This window comes from Pyxicephalus adspersus, chromosome 3 (assembly GCF_032062135.1).
Source record: "Pyxicephalus adspersus chromosome 3, UCB_Pads_2.0, whole genome shotgun sequence".
NCBI classification, from domain to species: Eukaryota; Metazoa; Chordata; class Amphibia; order Anura; family Pyxicephalidae; genus Pyxicephalus; species Pyxicephalus adspersus.
Genome location: NC_092860.1, coordinates 136,641,672 through 136,667,058, shown reverse-complemented (window position 1 = coordinate 136,667,058; position 25,387 = coordinate 136,641,672). Strand labels below are relative to the sequence as shown.

The window sequence follows — 25,387 nt, the reverse complement described above, 5'->3', positions numbered from 1 at the left end:
GTACAGCTTACTCCTCAGGGATGAATGTGCTATTATTTAGTGGTATTCTCTTTAGTGGTATTCTCCCCCACAAGGCTGTGATTTCCCGTGTCAGTTTGTAATTGAGATCCAACACTCAGTAATCTGGGTAGATAGAGGAAGGTGAATGGGTCAGTCTATGAGTATTTATTTATTTTATTAATGCCCTTCATTACCTATGATATATATTATTTCTTAGAGTTCAGTGCAGTCAGTTCGGTGAATTTCGTGGTCCGTGAGGTCAAAAAGGTTGTGAGCAATGTAGTAGAGGAGTGGAAGTGAATGCTCAGGTGTGATAACCAGCTGGTGTTTTTTTAGCCATATTCTAGTAAGAATTTGCTTCTAAATTCAACCCATATTTTAGTTATGAAAATACTACAAAACAGAAAGGAAAAAAAACATTTACAATTCTTCTGTAAGAAGGAGATTTTTACTTTGCTTACAGCAGGCTTTATACATACATATCATCATTATCCAATAAGGACAAGTGTACAAGATAAAAATTATAAGTGCCAAATGAAACAAAACAGTGTTATATACATTTACTAAACAGTAAAAGGCATCAGTTACCTGGAATTCACATAAGGCTGTATATATTTCCAATAATATGCAGTACACAGATAAGACCAGCAGTTTTTTCATATGTAGTGTTAAATACAGGAGGTGAAATAAAGCTGTTTATCCATCAATACACCTGAACTGTAACTTTATCCCATATAACACATACAGAGAGCTGCAGTTGCTGATTAATTAAAAGTCCCAACATACAGCCAATGGATGACCATGCATACCTTCAGATTGGTAAAACCAGGCCTAGCCTGCACATAGAGGTAGCACATAATTACTATGGTATAAGATCTCCTATTCCTAATTTCATTTTCATAAACTCCAGAATGTATTTAACCTTTCAGCACAACTTTAGAGGTAAATTTAAAGAGAACCTGCCACTACTGGGGTTATTTGTGGACTGAAATAATTAGGAACTAAGTGGCAATCAGAGAACCGAGTGCCATTTCTTTGTTCTGTTCACTTATGGTGGCATTAAGTGTTTAAATGCTGTGCCATAATTACCTCAATAAATGAGCAGCAACAGAATACCAGACTGCCTGTTAGATCCTTTTATATAGACTCATGTGACCTCAGTAGCTATTTAAAGAGAACCCAACACTACAGGAATTTGCTGACATCAATGAGTTTACATGTACCATACAACCTTGTGATTTCTAAAACACAGTCCACATATTTTAATTTCGTGGATGACCATGATCTCCCCCTCCCCTTTTACCTGGGCGCACCACCCGGCACTTTTCAGTAATCACCCGGCTGTTTTTGGGCAGTTACTGAAGAGTTGGGTCACAATACAGGGGCTGCCACCATCCTACACGGTCTTCCCACACAGCTAAAAAAAATTCTGGGTTGAGCACTAGGATGACGTTTAGTGGTTTACACAATACTGTATTTGCTATGTTAATGTAGCTGCTATATACAAAGCTTTTGCAAGATTTGGAAAGGCAAACAAATTGAAATGCTTGATTTGATCTACTATATCAATAAAACCTTTATAGCTAGGATCAGTACTCCTCCCGACATTATTACTAAGGCAGTGCAAAGAGCAATGATGTCCGGTGACCCAGAGCAACCAATTACTTGACAAATCATTTCAGCAGTCAGACACATTAACACTGTGCTGGGTAGATGAGCTGTCATACACAAGGAATATCATAATGGAAATTCTGCAATAGCAGTCCAGTTAAGTGATTTATTGATATATGAAACTGCACAGCTGGTGGACCCTGATATCCTGAAAGCTCCTGCATTATATATTTCTAACCTAATGCAACCTCTGCAGACCGTTACATTTATGTTATTGCTTGTCTGTTACTTATTAGTATAGAGATGCCTATATAATGATATCCGAGTGAACTTGTTCCTTACCTTACTGAATAAGCCTGATTACAAAACAAAAAGTAGTTTTTATACTTAATTGGAACACTAGACATTGTATTGAAGTTTTGGTGAAGCTAAAAAGTTACAATTATCAATGAAGAGGTGTAGAGATTGAGTAACAACTGTCAAAGATAAATGGTGACAATGGTCAAAAAATGAGCGAGTGAAAACCTTGCAGCACTGCATCACCAATACTGAGCTGTGAACAACCCCTGGTCAAATATGCAAGAGTTTAATGGGCTGTCTCATATATATGTGGATGGGCCCTATTATAACAAAGGAAAAAGAATCAATAAAACCGCAAGGAATATATAATCCCAAGTCCTGAAAACATGTTTTGCACTGAAATGTTTCCTCACCAAGAGGCAGAAAGTGAAACTGCATAATAAAGAAGTAATAAAGAATTATGCAGTCCCACAGTTTGTGAATCCTGGTAGTTAGACTAAGATTTTCAACGAGGCTTCAAAAAATAAAATGTGGACATGTACCATTTTCCATGAAGAGACATATTGAGGAAACCTTTCTGTGAAAAATATCAAGTGCTTTAATAATAAAGGCATGACATGTTAAAAACATGTGACAGGTGAGCTACATAAACTATAGATCTATTAGTTCCACAGGGATATAGAAATCCACATTTATAGAAAAAAAAATACACAAAAACATCACACTAGAAACTAATAGGCACAGTTTAATTTCTATGCTCCCAAAAAGTACAAGATATATTGTCTACGCAAGTGACAAAGTGCAAGTAATAACGTTTAAGGTGCAACCGCCCCTTTCTGGAAAGTCTGATATCATAAGGGCAGCCTAATGACCAACTCTGTAAACAGTAATAGTTTGTCTTCAAAACATCTGTTCCATCCAATGGGAAAATCAAGCTATTGCTAAATGAGGTCATATATAAACAATGACTGGAGCATACATAAGAATGCCTCCTGCCGGACTCATGATAGTTCCTTTATTGACTTACTTGACTAATTAATTAGTTGCTATGGGCACTTGTGTTTGTAGATCAGAGAATATGAAACATTCTAGACTATTTTAAGTCATTACAGTTCAATGTACACAGACCCTATTTGTAACAAAACAAAACATTTCCCATTGGAAAAACAGATACAATAAAACAAAAGAGGTACTTAAGTGAACTTGAGCTAACCTTTCAAGATTGTAACTTGTCATTCAACTCCCAAATGTCAGGTCCAGTGTGGGCCAAAAAAATTATGGTATTTTATAGTTGAATTAAAAGACATATGGATCAGGAGCTAAAGGGAAAAAGTCAAAATCCCTCCTTGAAGAAAGTGTACACCCTGGGTGTAGGGTCCAAGGAGTTTCACATGGGCATGAAGGTAGTTATTTTCAGGCACAGCTTCACAGTAATATATTATTTTGAAGCACACTTATAGTGGCAATTGGATAACTGATTTCCACTTCTTTGCAGTCCATTTTTTTAGATTCTGATTGCCACTTTCATAATGGCAGATTTGCAATAGAGTGATCAGTGTTCTGACTGCACTAAGAGTTACCTAAACTGGCAACTGGAATAGCATCACCGTACTGGAAAGTAATTTACATGGCCTATCCACTGTCAACATCTAGCAGTAGAAGTGAAACCACCAGCAAATGGTTGCATTTACCAGTTCATGAACTAGTGATCATTCGTAAAAGTGAACATGTCAGTTTATCACCACTGTTTATATTGAATAGGGTGATGGCCGACTGTCAGCTGTATATATGTGCATCTTTATCCTCTCTAAACAATTGCAGGCGTTTTGGTAAAGAGTATAAGAAAATTGGAGGCCATTGTTCCTTTAGGTCATGCTTATTCAATGGTTTAGCTACTAGTCACTGGACTGGAACAAGAAAACAGATCAGAGGTTCTGACTTTTATCTGACCTGCTTTGTGCTTGCTAAGTGATCCAGAAAATATATAAACCAAGCAGCCAGCGCTTAGCATTATAATCCTGACCTTAATCCTAACACCAATTTGATGAAATTATATTACCATGCTGATAATTCTAACACTCTATCAGCAAATTATTGGTGCCAAGAAAACAACCTCAAGTGGAATTGATCTGCCTTACAATATCAGATTAGTCAGAAAGATGTTCTTATACTTTGAGCTATGTCAGATCTCACTTTGGTTTCAGCATTTTAAAGACACAGCAATGTTGGTTCTTTAAATTTTCACACTGCAGAGAGAAAAGGGGAAAAGAAGAAATCAAAGGCAAACTTAATCGCGGTGTGAACATTGCGTCTCCAGTCTTGCTCTATCTTAACATGTCTGGAGGCTGGAGTGAGTTTAGCCATGCAATTTAAGCAGCTGATAGCTTTAAGTTCAAAGACCGGCCACTTGCTTCCCAGGCGTCCCTCAAGTATGGTGCTAAACTCTATCATGCTTCCTTGCCGCAAGCCTAACAGGACCGTTTTGAATTCATTGCTAGCTTTCAGCACAATATCTTTGGTGACATCTTCTTCCTCAAGCGTCCTGTTGACATTTTTACTGCTGAAAGGCATACCAACTGATATCTCAAATTTGTATCGGTCAAACTTCTTCATATGGCAGGCATGTTTAGAGAGAAACTTTAGCCGACACAATTCTTCCTCCTCTATTGTGACGTTCTGTGGATTACAAGAAGGATATGCCTCTCCATAAAGGCATCTCATCCAATCTCCAATAAGAAGGGGAAGCATGTTGACAGCAGACTCGGCACTGTTGTCTATCTCAGTGACACGGACATACTTGAACCTCCCTGTCCAAGTCACTCTATGGCCTTCTAAGTGGCTGCACAGAATCTGGGTCCTTGCCATGTTGGTCTCCTTCCATGCCCTTGGGCCACACAAAAAGCTATACTGCTGCCAAGTCAGCGTGGAGTTGTAAACTTTCATTCCCTCAGAGCGGTAGACGTACACCCAACAAAACATTACAATGGCTGTGATCCATACCAATATCAGCTTCACAATAGAGCTTTTAGTTAAAGACTTTACCATTCCTACCAAAGAATAGTTGGCTTTAGACCACCAACGAAGAAACAGTGGAACACTTAACAAGACCAGTGTCACCACAATCTTGGTCAGTTCCAGACACACAAACCACTTGATGAAATGAACAACACACATGATAGCGATGCCCACGAGTAGTATAGGAAGGGCAAATAGAAACAGGAAATAGCCAATGGACGCTCGGATAAGGCCGATGGTAGTAGATTCCCGAAGAATGACAACAGAAAGCTCGCACCACATAAAGCACACCAGGTATGGTATCAGGTAGCAGTACACACCCTTGAAGTTTCGGAGCTGTGCCATTCTGAAGAAGAGATAAAATAAGTACATGAAAAGTATGCATGGGACACTTATGTGGAAAATTATAAAATGTCCAACAGGTACGGTAAAGAACGTTTTACTAAGTAGGTGAACATAGGGCACAGATTCAGGCAGCATAACTACAAAGGTGAGAGCTCCAGCAGCTATTTCAGTGAATAAAGCTTGACGGGTGAAGTGATCTGCACTTGTGTTCAAACTCAGATAGCTGGTAATCGTGAAGAAGATAGAGATAATGGCTAACTCTGAACAAGGAATCCAGAGCCGATCTGAAATAGGAAACGAAAATATAACAAAAAAGACAGATATTAAAAAGTAAATATATGGCTCTAAATGGTTCCAGCCAAAATTCACTTCAGCTTGCTCAACATCCAGGTTTGGCTCAAAGCGGAGAAGGAGGTCTGTAAGGGCTCGAAAGTTTTCCCAAGCTTTACTGTCTTGGAAGACCTTCAGGGTGCAGATGACCATAGAGATAAAAGACAAGTAGAAGACAACCAGAGGAATAAAGAAGGCAAAAAAATCTATGGTGAGGTTACTGATGATAAAGAAAAAGATGAGGGCATTGATGTGATGAGTTGGTATAATGGTGGAAAGCCAATGCATCCCAGCCTTCGATGCCATTTCTATAAGGTATTCTTTAAGTTCCATGATGGCATGGAGTGGATACTTCATGATCTGCAAAAAACACAGAATGAAAACAAAACACAATATTATCAACAAACCAAAGTCCAATGAAATTGTGAAGTCATAGTAGATTAGTACTGTGGTCAGTCGGCTTTCCTAAATGTTTCATTTGTTAGGTTTATTAATAAACAGTATTTATATAGCGCCACTATTTTACGCAGCACTGTAAGTTGTGGAAGAAGCATACAATAGGAGGCGAGATATGGATTGGTGGGCGAGTAGTGAAGGTTTTAAGACACAGAAGACGACAGGTAGGCAAGATAATTGTGTTCTTACAATTATCTGTTTAGGGGTTTGATGAAATGTACATGTATATACTGATCTTCTAAATATTACTTTTGTAAAACAGAAATGTTCATTAAGAGCACATGGAATTTAGGACAACTGGCATTTCTACCAGAAGTAATAAGTATTTTCACTCTGCAGATATAACACGAATACAGATGAGTTGAATGTAAACAAAGTATTGTGTACACTGGTCTGGGCCTTTAAAGGCAGCTTTAAAAAAAAAAAAAAAGAAGTATATGTGTTAAAAGGCAGTTATAAATGGTTTGGACTGCAGTTACAAGATGTGAAAATGCACTCTTAAAAAAAGAATGCTTTATTGGCCACGGATATATTTTTGAATAAATCTAAATCGGTGGTTGCCACTCTTTTCAAAGCTGCGGACCACTGAATGCATTGACTTCGGCCTTGCATGGGTGGGGAGACGTGTGTCACTCAAAGTCCAGAGCCTGTGATCCATACGGGAGAGATGGTTCGCGGACCACCTGTTGGCGACCACTGATCTAGATCTCTTTAGCTCTAAATTACCTTGTGTCGCAGTGGTAGTTCCTCTGGGCTTTTCCCAGCAAACTCATCATCTTCATCGTCATAAAGGAACAAGTTGGATGGTACTATTCCCTTTGCATATTTCTTTGTAATCTCCACAAAATCATCCAAGGCAATGTGGCTTTTAGCTATGAGAGGAAAGATAAAAGAAAAAGTAATAAATGTAGACACTTAAAACAAATATTTGTTATATCACAAACGCCCCTGCAATTTGTCAGTTTTTTTCCTCCCTCCTTTTCTAAGTGATGATGCTTGCTTAGTTAAGCTGCAACAGTGTGGTGCAATATACTGGCATACTTACTGCAGTACACTTATGACTTAACTGCTGATAAAGGCACACATCCATTGGGAGTAGGCAATCCTATTTTACTTTACAGAGTTTTAGTTCTACTTTGAATAGCATTGCTGTTTTACATATTCAAAGAAACTCCGGTCAATTTCCCAGGACTATAGGCACTATGGGGTTCTACTGTGCATACGTGGACATCTACATCAAGGCTGACCAACTCCAGTCCTCAACAACTAGAATATGATCACAATTTTAGTATTTCTGGAACAGACTGCAGTAATATTGTTATGTAGTGGTGCACAGCATCAGAAAAAAAAATGCATGGCCTGTAAGCACCAGAGTTGGACTGCCTTGATCTAGATAAAGAACCCTAAAGGATGTAAACACTATGATGGGCCAGAAGAATTTTGGGTGAATGCTGGTGATCTGCAGCAAGACCTATTTCAATAGCTTGCACATAAGGACTGCTTTTATCTATGCATGTGAACTATCCTCTCTGCAGTGAACCAATGCAACTATCCCTATGAGATTTGCTAATTGCAAAAATATATGACTAAATCTGTGGAGAGCCTGCTTGACCAATGCTCCCACACAAGGAACAACGGGCCTTATGCACAGGCTACTAGCAGGGGACAGACCACTTGGGGGAACTGAAGCCACTTTACATACAAATCAGACAGTAAGTAATATTTTTAAGCACCCAGAATAGACATACAACATGTACTATTGATGTTCAATTGGGTTTTACATTTGTCAACACGCAGAAACCCAATCAATTTGCCAGGCCTAATTTAGCTCCTTTGTTGACCTTAAAGATAACATTACAAAATCTTTCAGCAGATAAGACCAATCACATATTTCATTCAATGGTGTATTTCACAGTGGCCTCAATGCTCTTTGACAGCAATGTGATTGGTGTACCCAGAAATAAAGACATTTACCTGAAAATACAGAATTTATATATAATAAAAACATTACATATTAATATTATTTTTACACAAGATTTATATAGCACCAACATATTACGCAGCACTGTACATTAAATAGGGGTTTCAGATGACAGACAGACTCAGTGACAAAGAAGGAGGAGAGGACCCTGTCCAGAAGAGCTTACAGTCTAAGAGGTGGGGGAAGTATCACACAATAGGGGGGGAGATAGGGAATGGTGGGAAGTAGTGAAGGTTTGGAAGACAGAAGAAGCTGGGTAGGCAAGTCTGAAAAGATGGATTTTGAGCGCTCTTTTAATTGAGCAGAAAGTAGGAGCAAGCCCAATAGGACGGGGAAGACCATTCCAGAGATTTGGGGAAGAATTTATTGCAGATTATGTTTTTTTGCATTGAAAAAGAAGTTGTGTGTAAGATTTGAATAGCAGGAAAGGCAGATTTCATGTGGCTCATTCCAGAGAGTCGGGGCAGTTCAAGAAAAGTCTTGGAGCCGCGTGTGTGATGAGGATATGAGTGAGGAAGTCATTAGTAGGTCATTGGAGGAGAGAAGAGAGTGGCTGGGGGAGTATTTTTTTACCAGGTCAGAAAAGTAAGTGGGACAAGGACTGTGGAAGGATTTAAAGGCAAAGCACAGGAGCTTGAATTTGATTCTCAGGTGAAATGGAAGCCAATGATGAGAACTACAAAGAGATGCAGCGGAAGAGGTGCGGTGGGAAGGATGGATGAGTCTGGCTGCAGCATTCATAACAGATTGTAGAGGAGAGAGTCTGGTTACTGGAAAACCAGAGAGGAGGGTGTTACAGCAGTCCAGACAAGAGATGATAAAAGCATGTACAAGGGAGTTTGGTGGTCCCTGCGGACAGGTAGGGAGAATTTTGGAGACGTTGCGCAGGTGACAGTGACAGGATCTGGAAATGTTCTGAATATGGGGGGTAAATGAGAGGGCAGAATCGAAGGTGAGGCCAAGTGCCTGAGGGGAGGGACAAATAACTGCGTTGTTAATAGTAAGAAATATGTCAGGGGGGGGTAATCTCCGTTATAAAAAAACATAAATAAAAATGTTCACCCTTTATACAAATATATACTTACATTCACTGCTTACTAAGCGCTCCAGGACTCGGCGCTCCTTTTGGGCAGACTTTGGGATTGGGCCTGGCTGTGGCTCACCATCTGTAACACATATAGTTGTAAAAGGTTTACCACCCATCAGGGAACATTAAAAAAAAAAAAACCTGCTAAAAGTGGGCAATTTTAGCATTTTACTCTAAGAATAAGAATAACATAAGAATAATAACAGAATAATAAGAATAACATAAGAACTCTTCAAATTTTTTCACAAAACAGAAAAACCCCACATTACTAAATATTGTTATACAAAAGACATATCAGAAACAATAAATTCAAGTATAAGCATGTTTTACATTTACTGATGGCAGGTTACAAACTTGTTTTCACCAAGTTCTTCTGAGTGGAATTTACTTCTTTACAAACAATGATGTAATATAAAAAGTTTCATGTAAAGTCATTAAGGCTTTGTTGTAATCACTTGTGGTATGTAACATTTTATTATTAGGCATATCACCGTTGGCCTCCCTTCCTAATTGCAACAGCCTCACACTGCAACATTTTCCAAATGCTTACAAGCTCATAAATGGTCAGTTTAAGAAAATACCCTGCTATATTCAAACTAATTCTTTTATAACAAGTTCACATTAACAGCCTTTTCATAGTTGTTGCTGTGCACAATGCCCTGTGTTGAGGGAACTTTACTCTACATATTCCTTTTATATATTTTCAAAAGTTGGAAATACTTTTAAGTGTTTACCTTGCAACTGCAATAAATCTTTGAGATACTTTCCATAATATCATTATTATGCTATTATTATTACAGAGTATTTATAAAGTGCCAACATATTATGCAGAGCTTTACAATTTCCATAGTCATGTCTCTAGCTGTCTAGGAGCTCACAATCAAATATCCCTACTATAGTCATATGTCATTACCACAGTCCAAGGTCAATTTGGGGAAAGCCAATAATCTAACTGCATGTTTTTTTTTTTTTTTTTGGGAGGAATGTGTAAGGAAACCCACACAAACCCGAGTACCCGGAGGAAACCCACACAAACACGGGAAGAACCTGCAAACTCCATGCAGATTGTGCCCTCGCCGAAATTCAAATTCAAACGAAATTCTGTGCATGCCCAATCTCAGGCATGCACAAAAGGTACATTTTAATACATTAAGGGGGAAATGCAAATCTCACGGGACTTCTTCTCACAGCATTCTTTGGAGGAACCCTGGATGAAAAACACAGGTATAGAGTGTCATTACTAGGTTCATAGTCCACAGTGTATGTAAAGATATCATGTATGGCTAGGGATAATTTCCTACAGTATAATTATGTCATACTATTATGTATATTAGGTATCCTTTCAATTTACCTGAAAAACAGTGAGAGTACATTTTTTTCTGTGTTTTTAACCTGGTATAATCTTTAAAACTATATCAATCTATTGCCATTACTTTTACAAAGCTTCTTGCAGCAAAGCATCCAGAAGTACTTGAGAAATGGAGTTGTATACTCACACATCTATCTGCAGAAATAATTAAAGGAAAAGCATACCACTAAATACCAGAAGAACAATAATGCCCTTTTACGTACCTTCTGAATTGACATGGCCTACGTTCTCCAGCAGCTCAGACACGGAAAGCTGCTTTTTCTTCTTTGGGTTTAGTCTCCAATACATGACCAGAGCTGCCTTTCTCACTGCCCTCTCTAAATCTGTTTCTGAGGACAGTTTTTTTACTTCGTTCTCATTCTCATTTGTGATTCCTAGACAAGGAAAGTACAAGGGAAATATTTCTGTAATATCATAACATCTGTACCACTCACAATGGTAACAATGGCATAAAGCGCATCATTTTGTACAAATCAGCACATACTGCTACAAAATCAATCAGTATTCATAATTTTTGTCTCTGTTGGTTCTTTCTAGGAGCACTGGACACAATGGAGCCGATTTATTAAAGCTCTTCAAGGCTGGATACACTTTCATCAGTGAAATTGGGTGATTCAGCAAACCTGGAATAGATTTTTAAAAGTCATTTGTTAGCAAATGTTTTCAATTCTGGTCAAGATCCATTCCAGGTTTGCTGGATCACCCAGCTGCACTGATAAAAGTCTATCCTTTCCAGCCTTGGTTTTGGAGGGTTTAAAAAAAAAAAAAAAAAAAAAAAAAAAAAGATAATGGCCAGGTTCTAATGAAAAGTTGCAAAGATAATAAAAGATAATGGCCAGGTTCTAATGAAAAGTTGCAAAATTAAATTGTCTTTTAAAATTTGCTAATTGCTTAAAAGATAATGGCCAGGTTCTAATGAAAAGTTGCAAAGATAATAAATAAAAAGAGGCCTACAAAGGAAGCATGCATTGTAGCCAATATTAGCTCATGGAAGACTGCAGTAAAAACACACCTCTTCTGTCTGCCAAACATTTCCGCAGAAGCTTCACTGCGTCTCTTCGACCTTGCTTAGCAGATTGGATGAGCCAATGTACTGCAGCACAGCTGTTCACTTCTTCATCCTGCTCCTCAGCAAGTTTTAGGTAGTATTTACCAACCTGCAATACAGGGGGAAAAAAATCAATCCCAAGTGGCAATTTTGAGCTGCAGAAGAGACCATACACAGAATGTAAATCGTACCTTTTTAATTGTGTGATCAAAGTCTAAAGTCAAAGACTACTTTTTATTCCTTTTTTTTTTAATGACTGGTAAAGTTTAATAAAATTAAGATATTGCTTGCAACTGGTTTTTCATTGATAGTGGAAGAGATATGACCCCCTCCTGACCACCCCCATCCACCGATTTATATCAGCACAATGCCCAGACCTACCGTCAGCTAGCGGTAATTACAAACGTGGGTTATTTTTTCCTGATAACTACTGCCAAGAAATATACAAACCTGCCACTGCTATTTGTGTGTCTTCTTTGGCCCAGATGGTGTTTTACTATACATATCTGATGTGGTATTTTACAATACAACATTTTTTATTCTGCAAGAAATTCAGTGTCCTTGTCACATCTGATTAATTTAATTCCAATCTCAAACATTATCATTTGCATTCCAAACTTTCCTCTGTAAAGTACAAACCCTTTTGCTTCCCATGTGATTAAGAAATGAGAAGACATGTTTGTAGTCCAAATAATATTGGTGAAACTGAAAATACATCAGTTAGTTACCTACAAAGGGATTTATTTTAGGTCTGTTACATATCCAATTCCAAGAATATTATATGTACATCATATTGTATGACATACTGATAAGGACGGAAGAAATGAGGAACAGAAGGTCACTTTTAGAGTGATAGAAGAATGTTCTGGTTTCTTAGAAGGACGAGGAACTACAGACATGACTGGTACTACTGATCTGGAATTACTTTGTGCAAAGGATATAGTGCAGGCTGTAAAGTGGACACACAAGCAAATAAACATTTAGGCTTACTTCATACAGCTGTGCAAAATATCAGCAAAACTCATTGGCACAGAACAAGCTAGATTTAATTGTATTAATGTCAAGTCAGTAAATGACTAAAGAAATTTTCTGTTTAAATTTTAACTAAACCAACAATACTCACCTATCCCCATTCCCTTGCAGGACACCATCTTTCTTTTTTTTTTCCTGTTGATGATCTTTGGCTAACTTGACTGGCCATGCTGGAGGGACCTAACTCCCCTGCCAGGAATTGCCGATTGCTGGGTGGCAATCAGGCAGATAAGAACAAGTATTAAAGAAGGGACATCATCTGTCCCTTTCTGCAATAACCACCTGCCTGAATCAGTACAGCCTGAATCAGGTCAAAGTGGGACTTTAATTCCACTTTAATAAAGTCCAGGTACATCAAAAGAAAATTGTGTGTTAAGTTTGTAAACTTTTGTAAAGTGCAGCTTCTTTAGTAAGCAGCCATAGTCTAAGCCTGTCACGTGCCAGAATGCTGCAAGGGTTCTTGTGCTTACAAGATGATCCAGAATCACAGTATTTAATGATATACACAAAGCATTCCTTACCTTGCCATTATTCACCCAATACTACTAGAATTTTCCATTCTTTGTTGCAGAAACTGATTTCCCACATTACGAAACCTTGCTTGTATAATCAGACTAAGCTGCACGCAGTGGCACAACAGTGAGGTCATGACCAGTTCTTCACATATATATCTATCTAATCTAAAAATTAGTTTTGGAATGGGTATGCGGACAACACTTGCAAAAAAAAAAAAAAAAAAATTATATATATATTTGCAAGTGTTGTCCGCATATCCATTCCAAAACTAATTTTTTGCTCATGAAACGCTGTATTTCTTCAACTGGATTTCATATTCAGGACGATGTCTGCATACAGAGGGCTATATTTGCTGTATTTGTTGTATCTGTTCTTATCACTCAGCTGAAGCCAGTGAGGAAGCTTGGAACAAACACGAAATGTCACACGCATGTAAGACAGAAGAATGTGCTGAGTCCATATTAGCATGTCATTGCCAGGACTGTTTTTGCTGAGGAAGCCCACAGCCTTGTGATCAAATATGCTTCTGTTGCTAATCAAAGAAAATGCGTTCAGCTGATGAGAAAAACAAAGTGTTTATTTTCATGTTTATCGTGTACTCCCTTAGAGACACTAAACACACAGATAGACATTATATAAAAAGATTTCTCGTTATTAAGGAACTCTGGACTAGTTCAAAGAACTTACTGTTCAAAGACAAACTTTTTAGGTTTTGATGTTTCACCACCACTCTTGGAGCCCTTGGGCTGATGGGAAGTAGGATAAATAAGCATTTTCTGACCCAGAAAAGCATTATGCAGACTTCAAGCCTGGAGGGGATGGATGACAAACCTTGGGCAGGTTCTTGACACCTTGGGCTCACAGAAAGTTGGTTAAATGACTGAGCATTTTTGACCCAGAGAAGCAACAACATCCAGCAGCAGAAGACTTGAGGGAGAGAAGATGGAAATAGGCAGTATTGCCCTGGGCTTGGGCTTTCAATTTATACCCAGCTTTGTAACAATAGACCTATCATTTACAGTTTATTTTTTTTTTACAGTTACGTAGTTTCTTGCAACAACAGAGATTATGGTAAATCTTAGTTGCTCCCTTTTTGGTTTCTTACACATTGAAATCTGTAAAAAGAGTGCATAAAGTACATTACAAACCTACCAGAGAACCTTTTTTTTTGTAATTGCTGATGTCACTGCCCCTGCTGACTCCCATCAGTTAGCATTGTTTTCTGTGAACTGCAGAAAAACTTTCCCCCATGGTATAGAAGAGAAGTAAAGGAAATTATCTGTACTCATGTTGTAAAGTGACAACACTGCTTCCTTCATTGATACAGTACAGCGAGTAGGTGTTGTCACCCTAGGACATCAAGTGTGTTGCTGGCAGGAAAGCTAAAGAAATAGCACAGATAAAAGAAAGCTAATGTAGCCCTAACTTTAAACCTGCATAAAATGCTATATTTTACACTTGAGTATATAAAAGCTTTGAGAAGGCAGATACAGAAGATAAAGAAAATCAGCTGTATATTATTGCAGCACAGCACCATCAGTAGACATTGGTATTTGCAGGCTGTGTGGTTTGTGGAGGTGTGTGAAACTAAACAATGTTTATTTGGTGAATCATTCTGGCTGGCTGCTTTATGTACAGTGAATTCCAGAACTCTATTCTGGAGCAACCGCATACCTCACTCTGAAACTTGGGATCACCGGCTCTGGCTTTTTCTAGCAGCTCCTGCAATGTGCCATCCTGATCTTCAACCATGTTTTCTGCAATGAAAAAATACACATTTCATAGATCAACTCTATTGCCATACATCTTCCAATCTACAGTGAACAGCTCACTGGATATCAGCTAAACCACACTTTCTAAACATTGTGCAATTTTTACAGCAGGTTGCATAACTCATATTTTCAATCAACACTAGATCATGTTTTTCTGCTGCAAAATGCCTTATATGAAACACCCTCCCATCAGACATACTGGCATATGAAATACAACATTCTGCAGTTACTGAGTTTTTATTCAACAGGTAGTTTTGTCAGTCTCCATTTTTCTCCCTTGCTTTTCCTTACTACTATTGAATATAATGTACTTGAATGCAGATCACTAGTCAGCCTTCACTTAGTCACATGTAATATGCACATATGGCTGTTCCTTCTTATATTGTAACATATTATTTAATTATTATTAAACAGGATTTATATAGCGCCAACATATTATGCAGCGCTGTACATTAAATAGGGGTAGCAAATGACAGACAGATAGTGACACAGAAGGAGAAGGGGACCATGCCCAGAAGAGCGTAGGACAACAAAGACCATTCCAGAGAGTCGGGGCAGCTCCAGAAAAGTCTTGTAGCCGTGTGTGTGATGAGGTTATGAGTGAGGAAGTCAGTAGTAGGTCATTGGAGGAGCGGAGAGAGTGGTTAGGGGTAAATTTTTCTACTAGAACTATGGAGGGATTTGAAGCCAAAGGAGCTTGAATTTGAAGAGAAATACAAAGAGGCAGCAGAAAAGAAGTGGTGGGAAGGATGGTTAAGTCTTGCTGCACCATTCAAAATACAGTAGAACCATGGTTATCCGGTACTCAGATAACTGTAAAATTCAGATAATTGGCACCCGACAGCTACCGATTGCTCATGCAGCCCTAGTTGAGCTGTGGCATGTGTCCGGCATCCAAGAACACATACCACAGCTCCACTGAGAGAGCAGAGCAGAGCTCCACTGATTGCTCCGTTCTATGATTGGCTGAGAGAAGGGAAACCCTGATGACGGCTCAAGCGTCATTAGGGTTTCCCTTTTCTCAGCCATTCAGCACTAGAGGTGAATGGGGACAAGTCTCCCCATTCAAGTTTAGTGCTAAATGGCTGAGAAACCTCAGTTTCAGAGTTACCTCAGTTAACCTGAAACTACACTTATCCTAAATTGGCCCTGTAGGTTCTACTGTAGATTATAGAGAGAGTAAAACAACATTGATAATATTCTAAAGAAGTTTGTGCTGTGAGGGTTGCTATCTACAGACAATAATTACAAGTAATCTGTGAATTATAAAGAAATTTCAGGAATCCTCCCCGGCAACAACATTCAAATGTGTAGGACTACAGTCCCTCTTCACACGACCAGGGCTGTGGCTATGTTTCCATGAACGAAAGGACACATTACCAATGTTTTCTGGAGCAAGTCAAAGGGATACTGTGCCCCATGGTATTTGGAAAGACAAACCATTGGAGGCAATCAGAAGCTAGAATGTGTCCTCTAGGTCTTTTGAAATACAAAACGTTACTATTGGACTGCAGAGATATTTCTAAAGGTTCCCTTAAGCTTGCACAACATTCAACCAGCTTTCCAGTACAAATTTCAGAGCAATGTGGTTTCTTTCTTCCTCTACTACTGGAAGCTGAGACCAAACAGGAAAAATCTGTTTTTATCTCTTGCAGACAAATAACATCTCATAAATGGTTTCTATAGCTGTCAGAACAGCGTGCACTCACCTCCTGGATTTGTAACATTCTTATCAGGACAGCTGTTCTATTCCTGTGAGAACACGCCCAGATATCTCTGGGTATACAGCTTCAAGGAGACATTTGTCTTGTTTTCTTCTACACATTAACCCTATTATACAATGTCAATATCTAACTCAGATACCACGGACCATGGCTAGGGACCTACACAAGCACTACACAAGCTTAGTGGCTTTGCAGGACTTTGGATTCGTACACAAGTTCGACTTTTTGGCTTTGCTTACCTTTCCAACAAGAAAAGACTGAACGATGCATGGCGAGCGTTGTACAGCAGCACCGTTCTGCTCTATGGAGAGGAGAGGGGGAGAACGACGGAGCAGAACCCCACTGTGCTCTCTCCCCCTCGCTTGTATTACAGTCATTCATCGATCTGCCAGGACGGATCAATGAATGACGAGCGCTGTACACACAAGAATCATCTGACGTGTGTACAAAGCCTAAGACCTGTTCTTGTCCCCCAACCAAGTTTCTGGTGAAGGCTCAGCCTGTGTGAAGTTTGTATATTCTCCCCATGTTTGTGTGAGATTCCTCCACATGCTGATTTATGTTTTGACATTACAAAACATACTTATAAAAGTATTCGATTCCCATACTCTGTTGCAGCTCAAAATTCGAAGCAAATAGATATTAGGATAGAATCAACCAATAATGAAACTTTAAGCACTTGACAGCAGGTAGTTTTTATTGCAAAAAAGAAAAAAAAAATGTATTATGTCTCCTTGGGCATAAAGATTCTGCCTTACCTACTAGTAATTTTTTGATATGCACAGCTCAGTTGGCATTCTTTGCATGATTTGGGTGCCCATATGAATGAACTTGTGTGCGCATGGCTGGAGTGGCAAAGAATGCCAAACCCAGAAGAGTGGGCAAAGATATAAGCGATGGCGATAGAATGATGAGGAAGAATGCAGACAATGAAATGACATAAGCGTACCATGATGTGTATGAAAAGTGGAAACCCTGTACAATGGTTTGATTCTGCATTTAGACCAGGTAAAGTCTGCAAATACGACTACAACAATCTTTCTCAGGTCTGCCTGTCTGAACTTCACCCTGTCACAATACCTCTCCCCTACAGTTTATGAGCTGAGCACAGATATGCTTTTCCATGACCTTCCTTTTTCAGCAGCTCTCCTTCCAGCATCCTGAATACAGCAGCTGTACAGGGGATTATGGAAATTTAATAAAAAAGCAGCCTACAGGCAATTACACAAGGATTAATGAACTGTATTATAAAGGAGGACTGCAGGTCATTTACAAGTTTAAATGCACATTTAGAAGCAGACTACAAAACTGTATATTTATCCTTAGATGTAAATATTTGAATGTTGTGAAGTAAAACAAAAGAAACACAGATGCTTTCACAATGTTAATTAAAGTACTCTACATAAACATTTTTAAGACTTACAAAGGCCCCAGCATGCCCGGGATTACTTCTGACGTATGATGAAATAACGTTATTTTAAAGGACTTCCTGCAGGCTCCTATTTAAGTGACTCATGTCAATACAGGCTATTGTCACCCTCCGCCTGCATTGAATTTCCAATAGTTTGATAGTGTGTCTTTTAAGGGTTTATTTATTTCAGTGGTAAACCCAGATTTTTTTTTAAGCTGGGTGGGAAGAAATTGCAGGTTGGTGGCAGCCCCTGTATTGTGACCCAACTCTTCAGTAACCACCCAAAAACAGCCGGGTGGTCACCGAAAAGTGCCCGGTGGTACAACCAGATAAAAGGCTCTGGGGACAACACTGCATTTATTTTGGTATGTAGTGTTATCTTTAAAGTAGTCAGGTCTAAATATAAATTAAAATTATTTTTTCATCTGATAGATACATATGAAATTTGGCAATATGTTTTAACAAAATCACTGTCATTTTGGTCAGTGGGTGGGGCTCCCCCTATACTGAAATGTGTGTAAAGGGGATGTAAACCTATCATTGACTTACTTTACTCCTCATTACTCTGTTGGCAGGCCATAGTCTCCTCTCCCTCTTTCCGAACACTCAAGGGACAAGCCCTATGCATCCATATACTTACAATGCTGGAGCTAAAAACTGGAGTTATGGGGGACCAATTGCACAGAGGAAGAATCTGAAGACATGTGGGAATTGAGGTAGAGGTCCTTTTCTTTAACCCCCCCCCCCCCCTCAAAAAGCAAGCACTTAAACTTTGCAGTGTGCAGTAAGCACAAATGTATGGGTGTTTTGGGGTATTCCTTCAAAGAGTCTGATTTAATAAAGCTCTCCAAATGTGTAGAGGATACACTTTTGTCAGTAAAGTCGGCTGATCGGATTTCTTAAACATCACTTGCTCTTTGTTAGCAAATGTTTTTAATCCTGGACCAGATCCATTCCAGGTGTTGCTGGATTACCCAGCTTGACTGATGAAAGTGTATTCTCTCAAGCATTGTAGAGCTTTCATAAATCATACCCATAGTTTGCAGTTATACTATGCCAGCCCATCATTATTCTGTGGGAGCCATTTATTGACAGGTGCCTGGAAATGACACACCCACAGAATAAATAGGCCTTGGAGTGCCACTGGAATTGGAAGCACTGTAACCAGCATGTAGTACTAAAGCATCAACATTCAAGCTCCTGTGCTTTGCCTTCAAAATCCTCCACAGTTCTTGTACCACTTACCTTTCTGCCCTGATAGAAAAATACTCCCTCAGCCGCTCCCTTCACTCCTTCAATGACCTACTACTGACTTCCTCACTCATAACCTCCTCACACGCACGACTCCAAGACTTTTATAGGGCTGCCCCGACTCTCTGGAATGAGCCACATGATAATCTGCCTTTCCTGCTATTCAAGTCTTACACACAACTTCTTTTTTAGTGCCCGTCCTATTCTTGCTTCTAATTTCTGCTCGTTTAAAAGAGCTCTCAAAACGCATCTTTGCAAACTTGGATACCCATCTTCTTCTGTCTTGTAAACCCGCACTAGTTCCCACCACTACATATATCCACTCCAATTGTGTGATACTTCCCCCATCTCCTAGATTGTAAGCTCTTCGGGGCAGGGTCCTCTCCTCCTGGGTCACTGTCTGTATTCTTCTGTCAATTGCAACCCCTATTTAATGTACAGCGCTGGGTAATACGTTGGCACTAAATAAATACTGTTTAATATAATAATAATTCAAAGTTTGGAAAAGGAGCCTTGCAGAAATACTATGGGTATCCATATTTTAATTAGGTGCAACTTTTTTGGTAACAACATATTTAGTTTTAGGTATAACTGCATTTTCATTGCCAATAATTTATTTTGACTTCTTGCTGTAGCCTGTGGGATGGAGTAGCATCATGATAAGCCTGAACTCCTGGCTGCTCATTTACTACAAATAGATACCCGTTTCCAGTAACACCCAGTCATGGAGAGCAGAAGAAGATTCCTCACAAGTATTAAAGCTTGTAAATAGTATGCCATAAACCTGCCAGTCACACAGTGTGTTTAACCCTAGCCTTTGTTAACACACTACAGGAAATTGTGAGAACATAGGATCAGTACTGAAAGCGCTCTTATCCTTAGAGTGCATGCAAAAAAATCAAATGTCTTACACCTCTACAACACATGCAGCTAATCCCATGTTTCATCTATTCAAATGTCTCTGCAAATACAAATAACTACTTTTCCTGCAAAAAATGCACCTGGCTCCTAAGTTCTGTTGTGGGTACGCAATGTAATAACTTTTCTAAAATGTAATTGCAAGGAATGGCGTTAGCCCCTCACAGTTCTCTTTGGTTTTATACTACAGAATACTCCTTTCTCTAGTCTATTCCAACAAAGGGGAACATTTAGAAGTCCAAGAAAAAAACCAGGAGGGCTGATCCTTGAGATAAAAAAAACCCAAAAAAACTGTAAATTGTAAATATACCAGATCAAAGGATTGCAAATAGGAAAATGTTAAGGTTTAGGTTAACATTCCCCTGGTAAAGTGATGCATTTACTGCTTCACAAGTGCAGCTGAAAGCCAGGAGATGGCCCAATTAAGAAGTCATGGGGCACCGGATGGTGTCTGGGGAATACCTGAATACGGCTCATTGACGAATGTGCATGATGAAGTCATCAGAGTGCTTTGCAGATAGCTGATCATTGGCTAAAGCCTCTCAGTCAAAAAAGCCCGCTTCAAAATAAATGGGCCTGATTTATTAAAGTTCGCCAAGGCTAGAGAAGATACACTTTCATCAGTGAAGCTGGGTGATGCAGGAAACCTGGAATGGTTTTGTCCAGGATTCAAAACATTTGCTAACAAATAGCAAATGACTTTTAAGGAATCCACTCCAAGTTTGGAGGATCAGCCAGGTTCACTGATTAAAAGTGTATCCTCTCCAGCCCTTGAGAGATTTAATAAATCCCAGGCCCAATGTATTGAGAAAAATGGCTCAATACAAATGTGTCTATACAATGTTCCAGGTCAGGGACCTGAAAAGCAGAACATTATCTTATATACACATATATATATATATATATATTTAATTTAAAGGTTTTCCAATTATTGTGCATCAGAAAAATAATGACGCTATCGCTTTTTCATTCTACAAGTCCTTTACTTTCAAAAAGCAGTGTTCCCCCTAACCCCTTTTAGCAAAGCACACCACTCCTCACCTTTCGGTAACCACCCGGCTGTTTTTGGGTGATTACTGAAGAGTTGGGTCACAATACAGTGGCTTCCACGCACCTACAGCTTCTTCCCACCCGGCTCAAAAAAAAAAAAAAAAGCATGCTTTGGTGTTTTAAGAAAAATAAGCATTGCAGTGCATGTAAAAAAAAAAATCAACAAATGAACCTGGCCACGAGGTTAAAGTAGATTTATGGCAGCTAATGCTGAGGTTTTCATAAAACAGGAAATATAGTGATAAGCACACACACATATATTTAATAAATCAGGCTTCTCGAGGCATACCTGGCACAGCAGAAAATGCTCCGGGTGAGCCGGGACTGGAGGCTCCAGCTTTATGAGCGTCTTCTTGCACCTCTGGATCGGTAGCTGCATTCAGCTGTGATCTGCCAAATACATGCGGGGCAGCTGCTGGCTCCGAGTCCATGTTTTCTGTAAGAGATAAACAGACGCATATTTTCTCTCCTTGAGCTTCAATGTGCCTGTTATACAACAAAGGGCAAATGTGAAGTCTAACATGAAATATTCCAAAAATGGTTCTGTTATTAAGACACACTATGACACTTTCCAGAACAATCCGTATGAAGGAATGTAATGATATGATGCTGATACAATTTAATATGATGGGGCTCCAAAGCTGGAGAGGATACACATTCATCAATAAAGCCGGGTGATCCAGCAAACCTGGAATGCATTTCTTAAAATGATTTGCTAGCAAATGTTTAGAATCCTGAACCAGGTGGATTCCAGGTTTGCTGGATCACCCAGCTTCACTGATGAAAGGGTATCCTCTCCAGCCTTGGAGAGCTTTATTAAATCATTTCCTATGAAGTACAATGTGTTCAGATCAACCCAGAAAAATCTGGATACAGAAAATGAAGTTTGTTTGATCAACATCCAAGTTATTGCAGAGATAAACATTACCTGTTCCAGATCTACCAGAAAGCCAATAAATTATTTACTCCCAGTGCAGGAAAATTACTGTGTCAAAGGTTAAAGAAGAACTCTGTACACAATCATCCTGAATGACTTTAAAGTTACATACACACATGCAATAATTGTTATTTTGCACTTTTTTGGTTAACGATTATAAAACAATTGGTCGTTGTCAACAACAAATATTGCAAGTGTGTACGTAGCCTAAGGGGTATGTAAACAATATCAATAAAATGATTTTTAACGATTGGTAAATATTCAACTGAAACCTTTTTTATATGGGCTTTAGTAGTGCAAAAGTTCTCATTGCTGCCAACTGTCTTTATCACATAGGTGGTAAGTTTTACTTTACTGCTGGCAACCACCGTCACCCCCAAGGTCACCCCCAATGTTCAGGAAACATTCATGGTTGCTGCCAGCCACATGAGATCTGCTATTCATTGCATTAAAACAAACCATAATCTGCAGATCTAGAACATTCAAGCTCCTGTGCTTTGCCTTCAAATCCCTCCACAATTCTTATCCCACTTACCTTTCTGACCTGGTAAAAGAAATACTCCCCCAGCCACTCTCTTTGCTCCTCCAATACCCGACTATTGACTTCCTTACTCTTAACCTCATCACACGCATGCCTCCAAGACTTTCCTAGAGCTGCCCCGTCTCTCTGGAATTGTCTTCCTCCTCCTATTCGGCTTGCTCCTACTTTCTGCTCATTTAAAAGAGCACTCAAAAACCATCTTTTCAAACTTGCCTACTCATCTTCTAAACCCTCACTAACTCCCTCCTTTACATATGTCCCCTCCCATTGTGTGTTACTTCCCCCACCTCTTAGATTGTAAGCTCTTCGGGGCAGGCTCCTCTCCTCCTCCTGTGTCACTGTCTGTATTAGTCTGTCATTTGCAATCCCTATTTAATATACAGCGCTGCTTAATATGTTGGCGATATATAAATCCTGTTTATTAATATTAATAATGTTATTGCCAGCACACAGAACTACAGACATGTACAAAACTCTAATACCTTACATCGCTGTGTCCAAGGCTGATACCAGAGACGTGCACAGTGTCAGTGACCTCGGCATAGCTTGCAGCAGTCAGACATTGCATGGGTCATTGCCTAAGTGTGCTGATTATTAGTCATGAATATTGCAAGGGCTCACTTTCTGGAAAAGGTTTTTCAAAGAATCCATACAACAATTTGGCCCCATGGAAAGGAGTAGTCTGTGCTCTGCACCAAATCTCTAACTGTGTCTTGGTAAAATAAGTAAGCCAGGTTACAGAGCAGCACCATTTGTCTGTAATGCCAGGCTGATATCTTTCGGTAAGAATTCCGACCATCAACATCCCCGAAGCCCATTCCAGCTTATCGGCCCTATCTGTCGGCAGCGTTGAATCATAAAAGTGAATTGGCAGTGATCTCTAGCAGTCTCATGTTACATGTGCTCAGTCTTTGCAGATTGTTTCCAGCCACACCTACCCCTGACCATTTCCTCCAGGCTGCAGTCTTGGAATGTCTTCTGTAGCATTGCATATGATGGAAATAACATGATTCAATTGTGAAGGACTTCACAGACTGCAGATAAGATATTCTTATAGGACAGACATATGGGTGCGGTGATGTGTTATCCACATCTGTGACAACAGTGATTTGCCCCAATTTTGCAGGATCTAATGTAGAATTAGGTGTATGGAACCAACTCAAAGCTGGCCACTAAATACCCCAGGACCCTTGAGTTCATTAGCTGACAACCACAATACTACAGGCCTAACTCCAAGAAGTTAGGGAGCTGCCTGACCATTGGCCCTGTAGTTCTAGTTGACCACCGGGGCTGGCTGACCATTGGTCCTGTGGTTCTAGTTGACTACCGGGGCTGGCTGACCATTGGCCCTTTGGTTTCGGTTGACCACCCGAGCTGGCTGACCACTGACCCTGTGGTTCTAGTGGGGCACCGTGGCTGGTTGACCATTGGCCCTTTGATTCCAGTGGGGCATCGGGGCGTGCTGACCATTGGCCCTGTGGTTCTAGTTGGCTACCGGGACTGGTTGACCATTGGCCCTTCGATTCTAGTGGGGCATCGGGGCTGACTGACCATTGGCCCTTTGATTCCAGTGGGGCATCGGGGCTGACTGACCATTGGCCCTAGTGGGGCATCGGGGCTGACTGACCATTGGCCCTTTGATTCCAGTGGGGCATCGGGGCTGACTGACCATTGGCCCTGTGGTTCTAGTTGACTACTTGGGCTGGCTGACCATTGGCCCTGTGGTTCTGGTTGACCCAGACATCAAAGGCCACATCTTGTAACAAACCTTGGAGAAACTCCGGAATACAATATGCCAACCTCCAGAAATATGCAGAACCTGCAGCAGTCATGCAATAACGAAGCTGCAGATTGTGAACACACGGCTTACCATACAAGTACACATCTCCCTATACAGGGGACATCAGTTTGTGGTTTCACATGGAATCCCCTCTGCCGCATTATTTATATATATTATGGAGCTGTCACCCAGCATTCACCACCCACTGACCATACCAGGTACGTAACACATGACATCAAACCTCTCCATGCTTCACTGGCTACATGCTTGTCAGGAATAAAATACCAACCGAGCCCCCATACAGTGACAACAGAGACCTTACCAGCTAGCGGTGTTAGTCCTAGCAGAGCCTGGGTGATGTGTCTGCCTCCTCCCCGTGCTGTCAGCCCCTTGTTACCCCCCGGGTGTCCTCCAGTCACAGCTCTGCCATACTCGCATTACTCCCACCGTCTGCAATTTCCACACCCGCCTATGCCAGCAGACTGACAGGAAAAGCAATCGATCGCGCTCGGCATGACTCATCCCGGCCAGCAGCAATGCCAATCGGTACTCGATTGCTTTTCCCTGCTGATGTCAGCTGATCCAGCTCATGCTGTACATACACAGATATAAATAAAGCTTGTCAGTGAATTTTATTTCCATCATTTTATATGACTTTTCATCATTAGAAACAAATCCATGTCATTTTCCTATAGGCATTATATAGGCATTGGGGAAAAAATAATGCATTTGATAAAAGTCACCTTTTTTTTACATGCTGCCCCTTCTCAGCCAATCACATAACAGCTTGTGTTTTACACATTACAATGCAGAATACAAAGCATTATCTGATTGGCTGAGAAGGTACAGGTGTATGGAAATGGCTGGTGTTTTTATATTGGGAGGATTTTCCTGCACTACATGTTCTTGTGAC

General features: G+C 39.9%; 1 protein-coding gene across 1 annotated transcript; it reads right to left on the bottom strand.

Moving 5' to 3' along the window:
• Positions 1 to 426: 426 nt before the first annotated feature.
• WFS1 (wolframin ER transmembrane glycoprotein) lies at positions 427 to 24,955 on the bottom strand. Its single transcript, XM_072406462.1, has 8 exons — positions 24,797 to 24,955; positions 21,506 to 21,652; positions 14,765 to 14,847; positions 11,507 to 11,651; positions 10,698 to 10,868; positions 9,124 to 9,204; positions 6,784 to 6,929; positions 427 to 5,961 (listed from the first exon to the last, which is right to left on the bottom strand). Exons 2-8 carry the CDS (start codon positions 21,645 to 21,647, stop codon positions 4,153 to 4,155), a joined length of 2,577 nt encoding a protein of 858 aa, XP_072262563.1. The 5' UTR covers positions 21,648 to 21,652; positions 24,797 to 24,955; the 3' UTR covers positions 427 to 4,152.
• Between the last annotated feature and the right edge of the window lie 432 nt (positions 24,956 to 25,387).

What these genes read in the sequence shown, in the direction of transcription:
- WFS1 (XM_072406462.1), bottom strand. Translation starts at nt 21,647, where the DNA reads ATGGACTCGGAGCCAGCAGCTGCCCCGCATGTATTTGGCAGATCACAG. An exon ending in AGCATTTTCTGCTGTGCCAG is followed by an intron (nt 14,848 to 21,505) that starts GTATGCCTCGAG and finishes TTTTCATTGCAG; the next exon opens with AAAACATGGTTGAAGATCAG. An exon ending in ATCCCAAGTTTCAGAGTGAG is followed by an intron (nt 11,652 to 14,764) that starts GTATGCGGTTGC and finishes CCTGTATTGCAG; the next exon opens with GTTGGTAAATACTACCTAAA.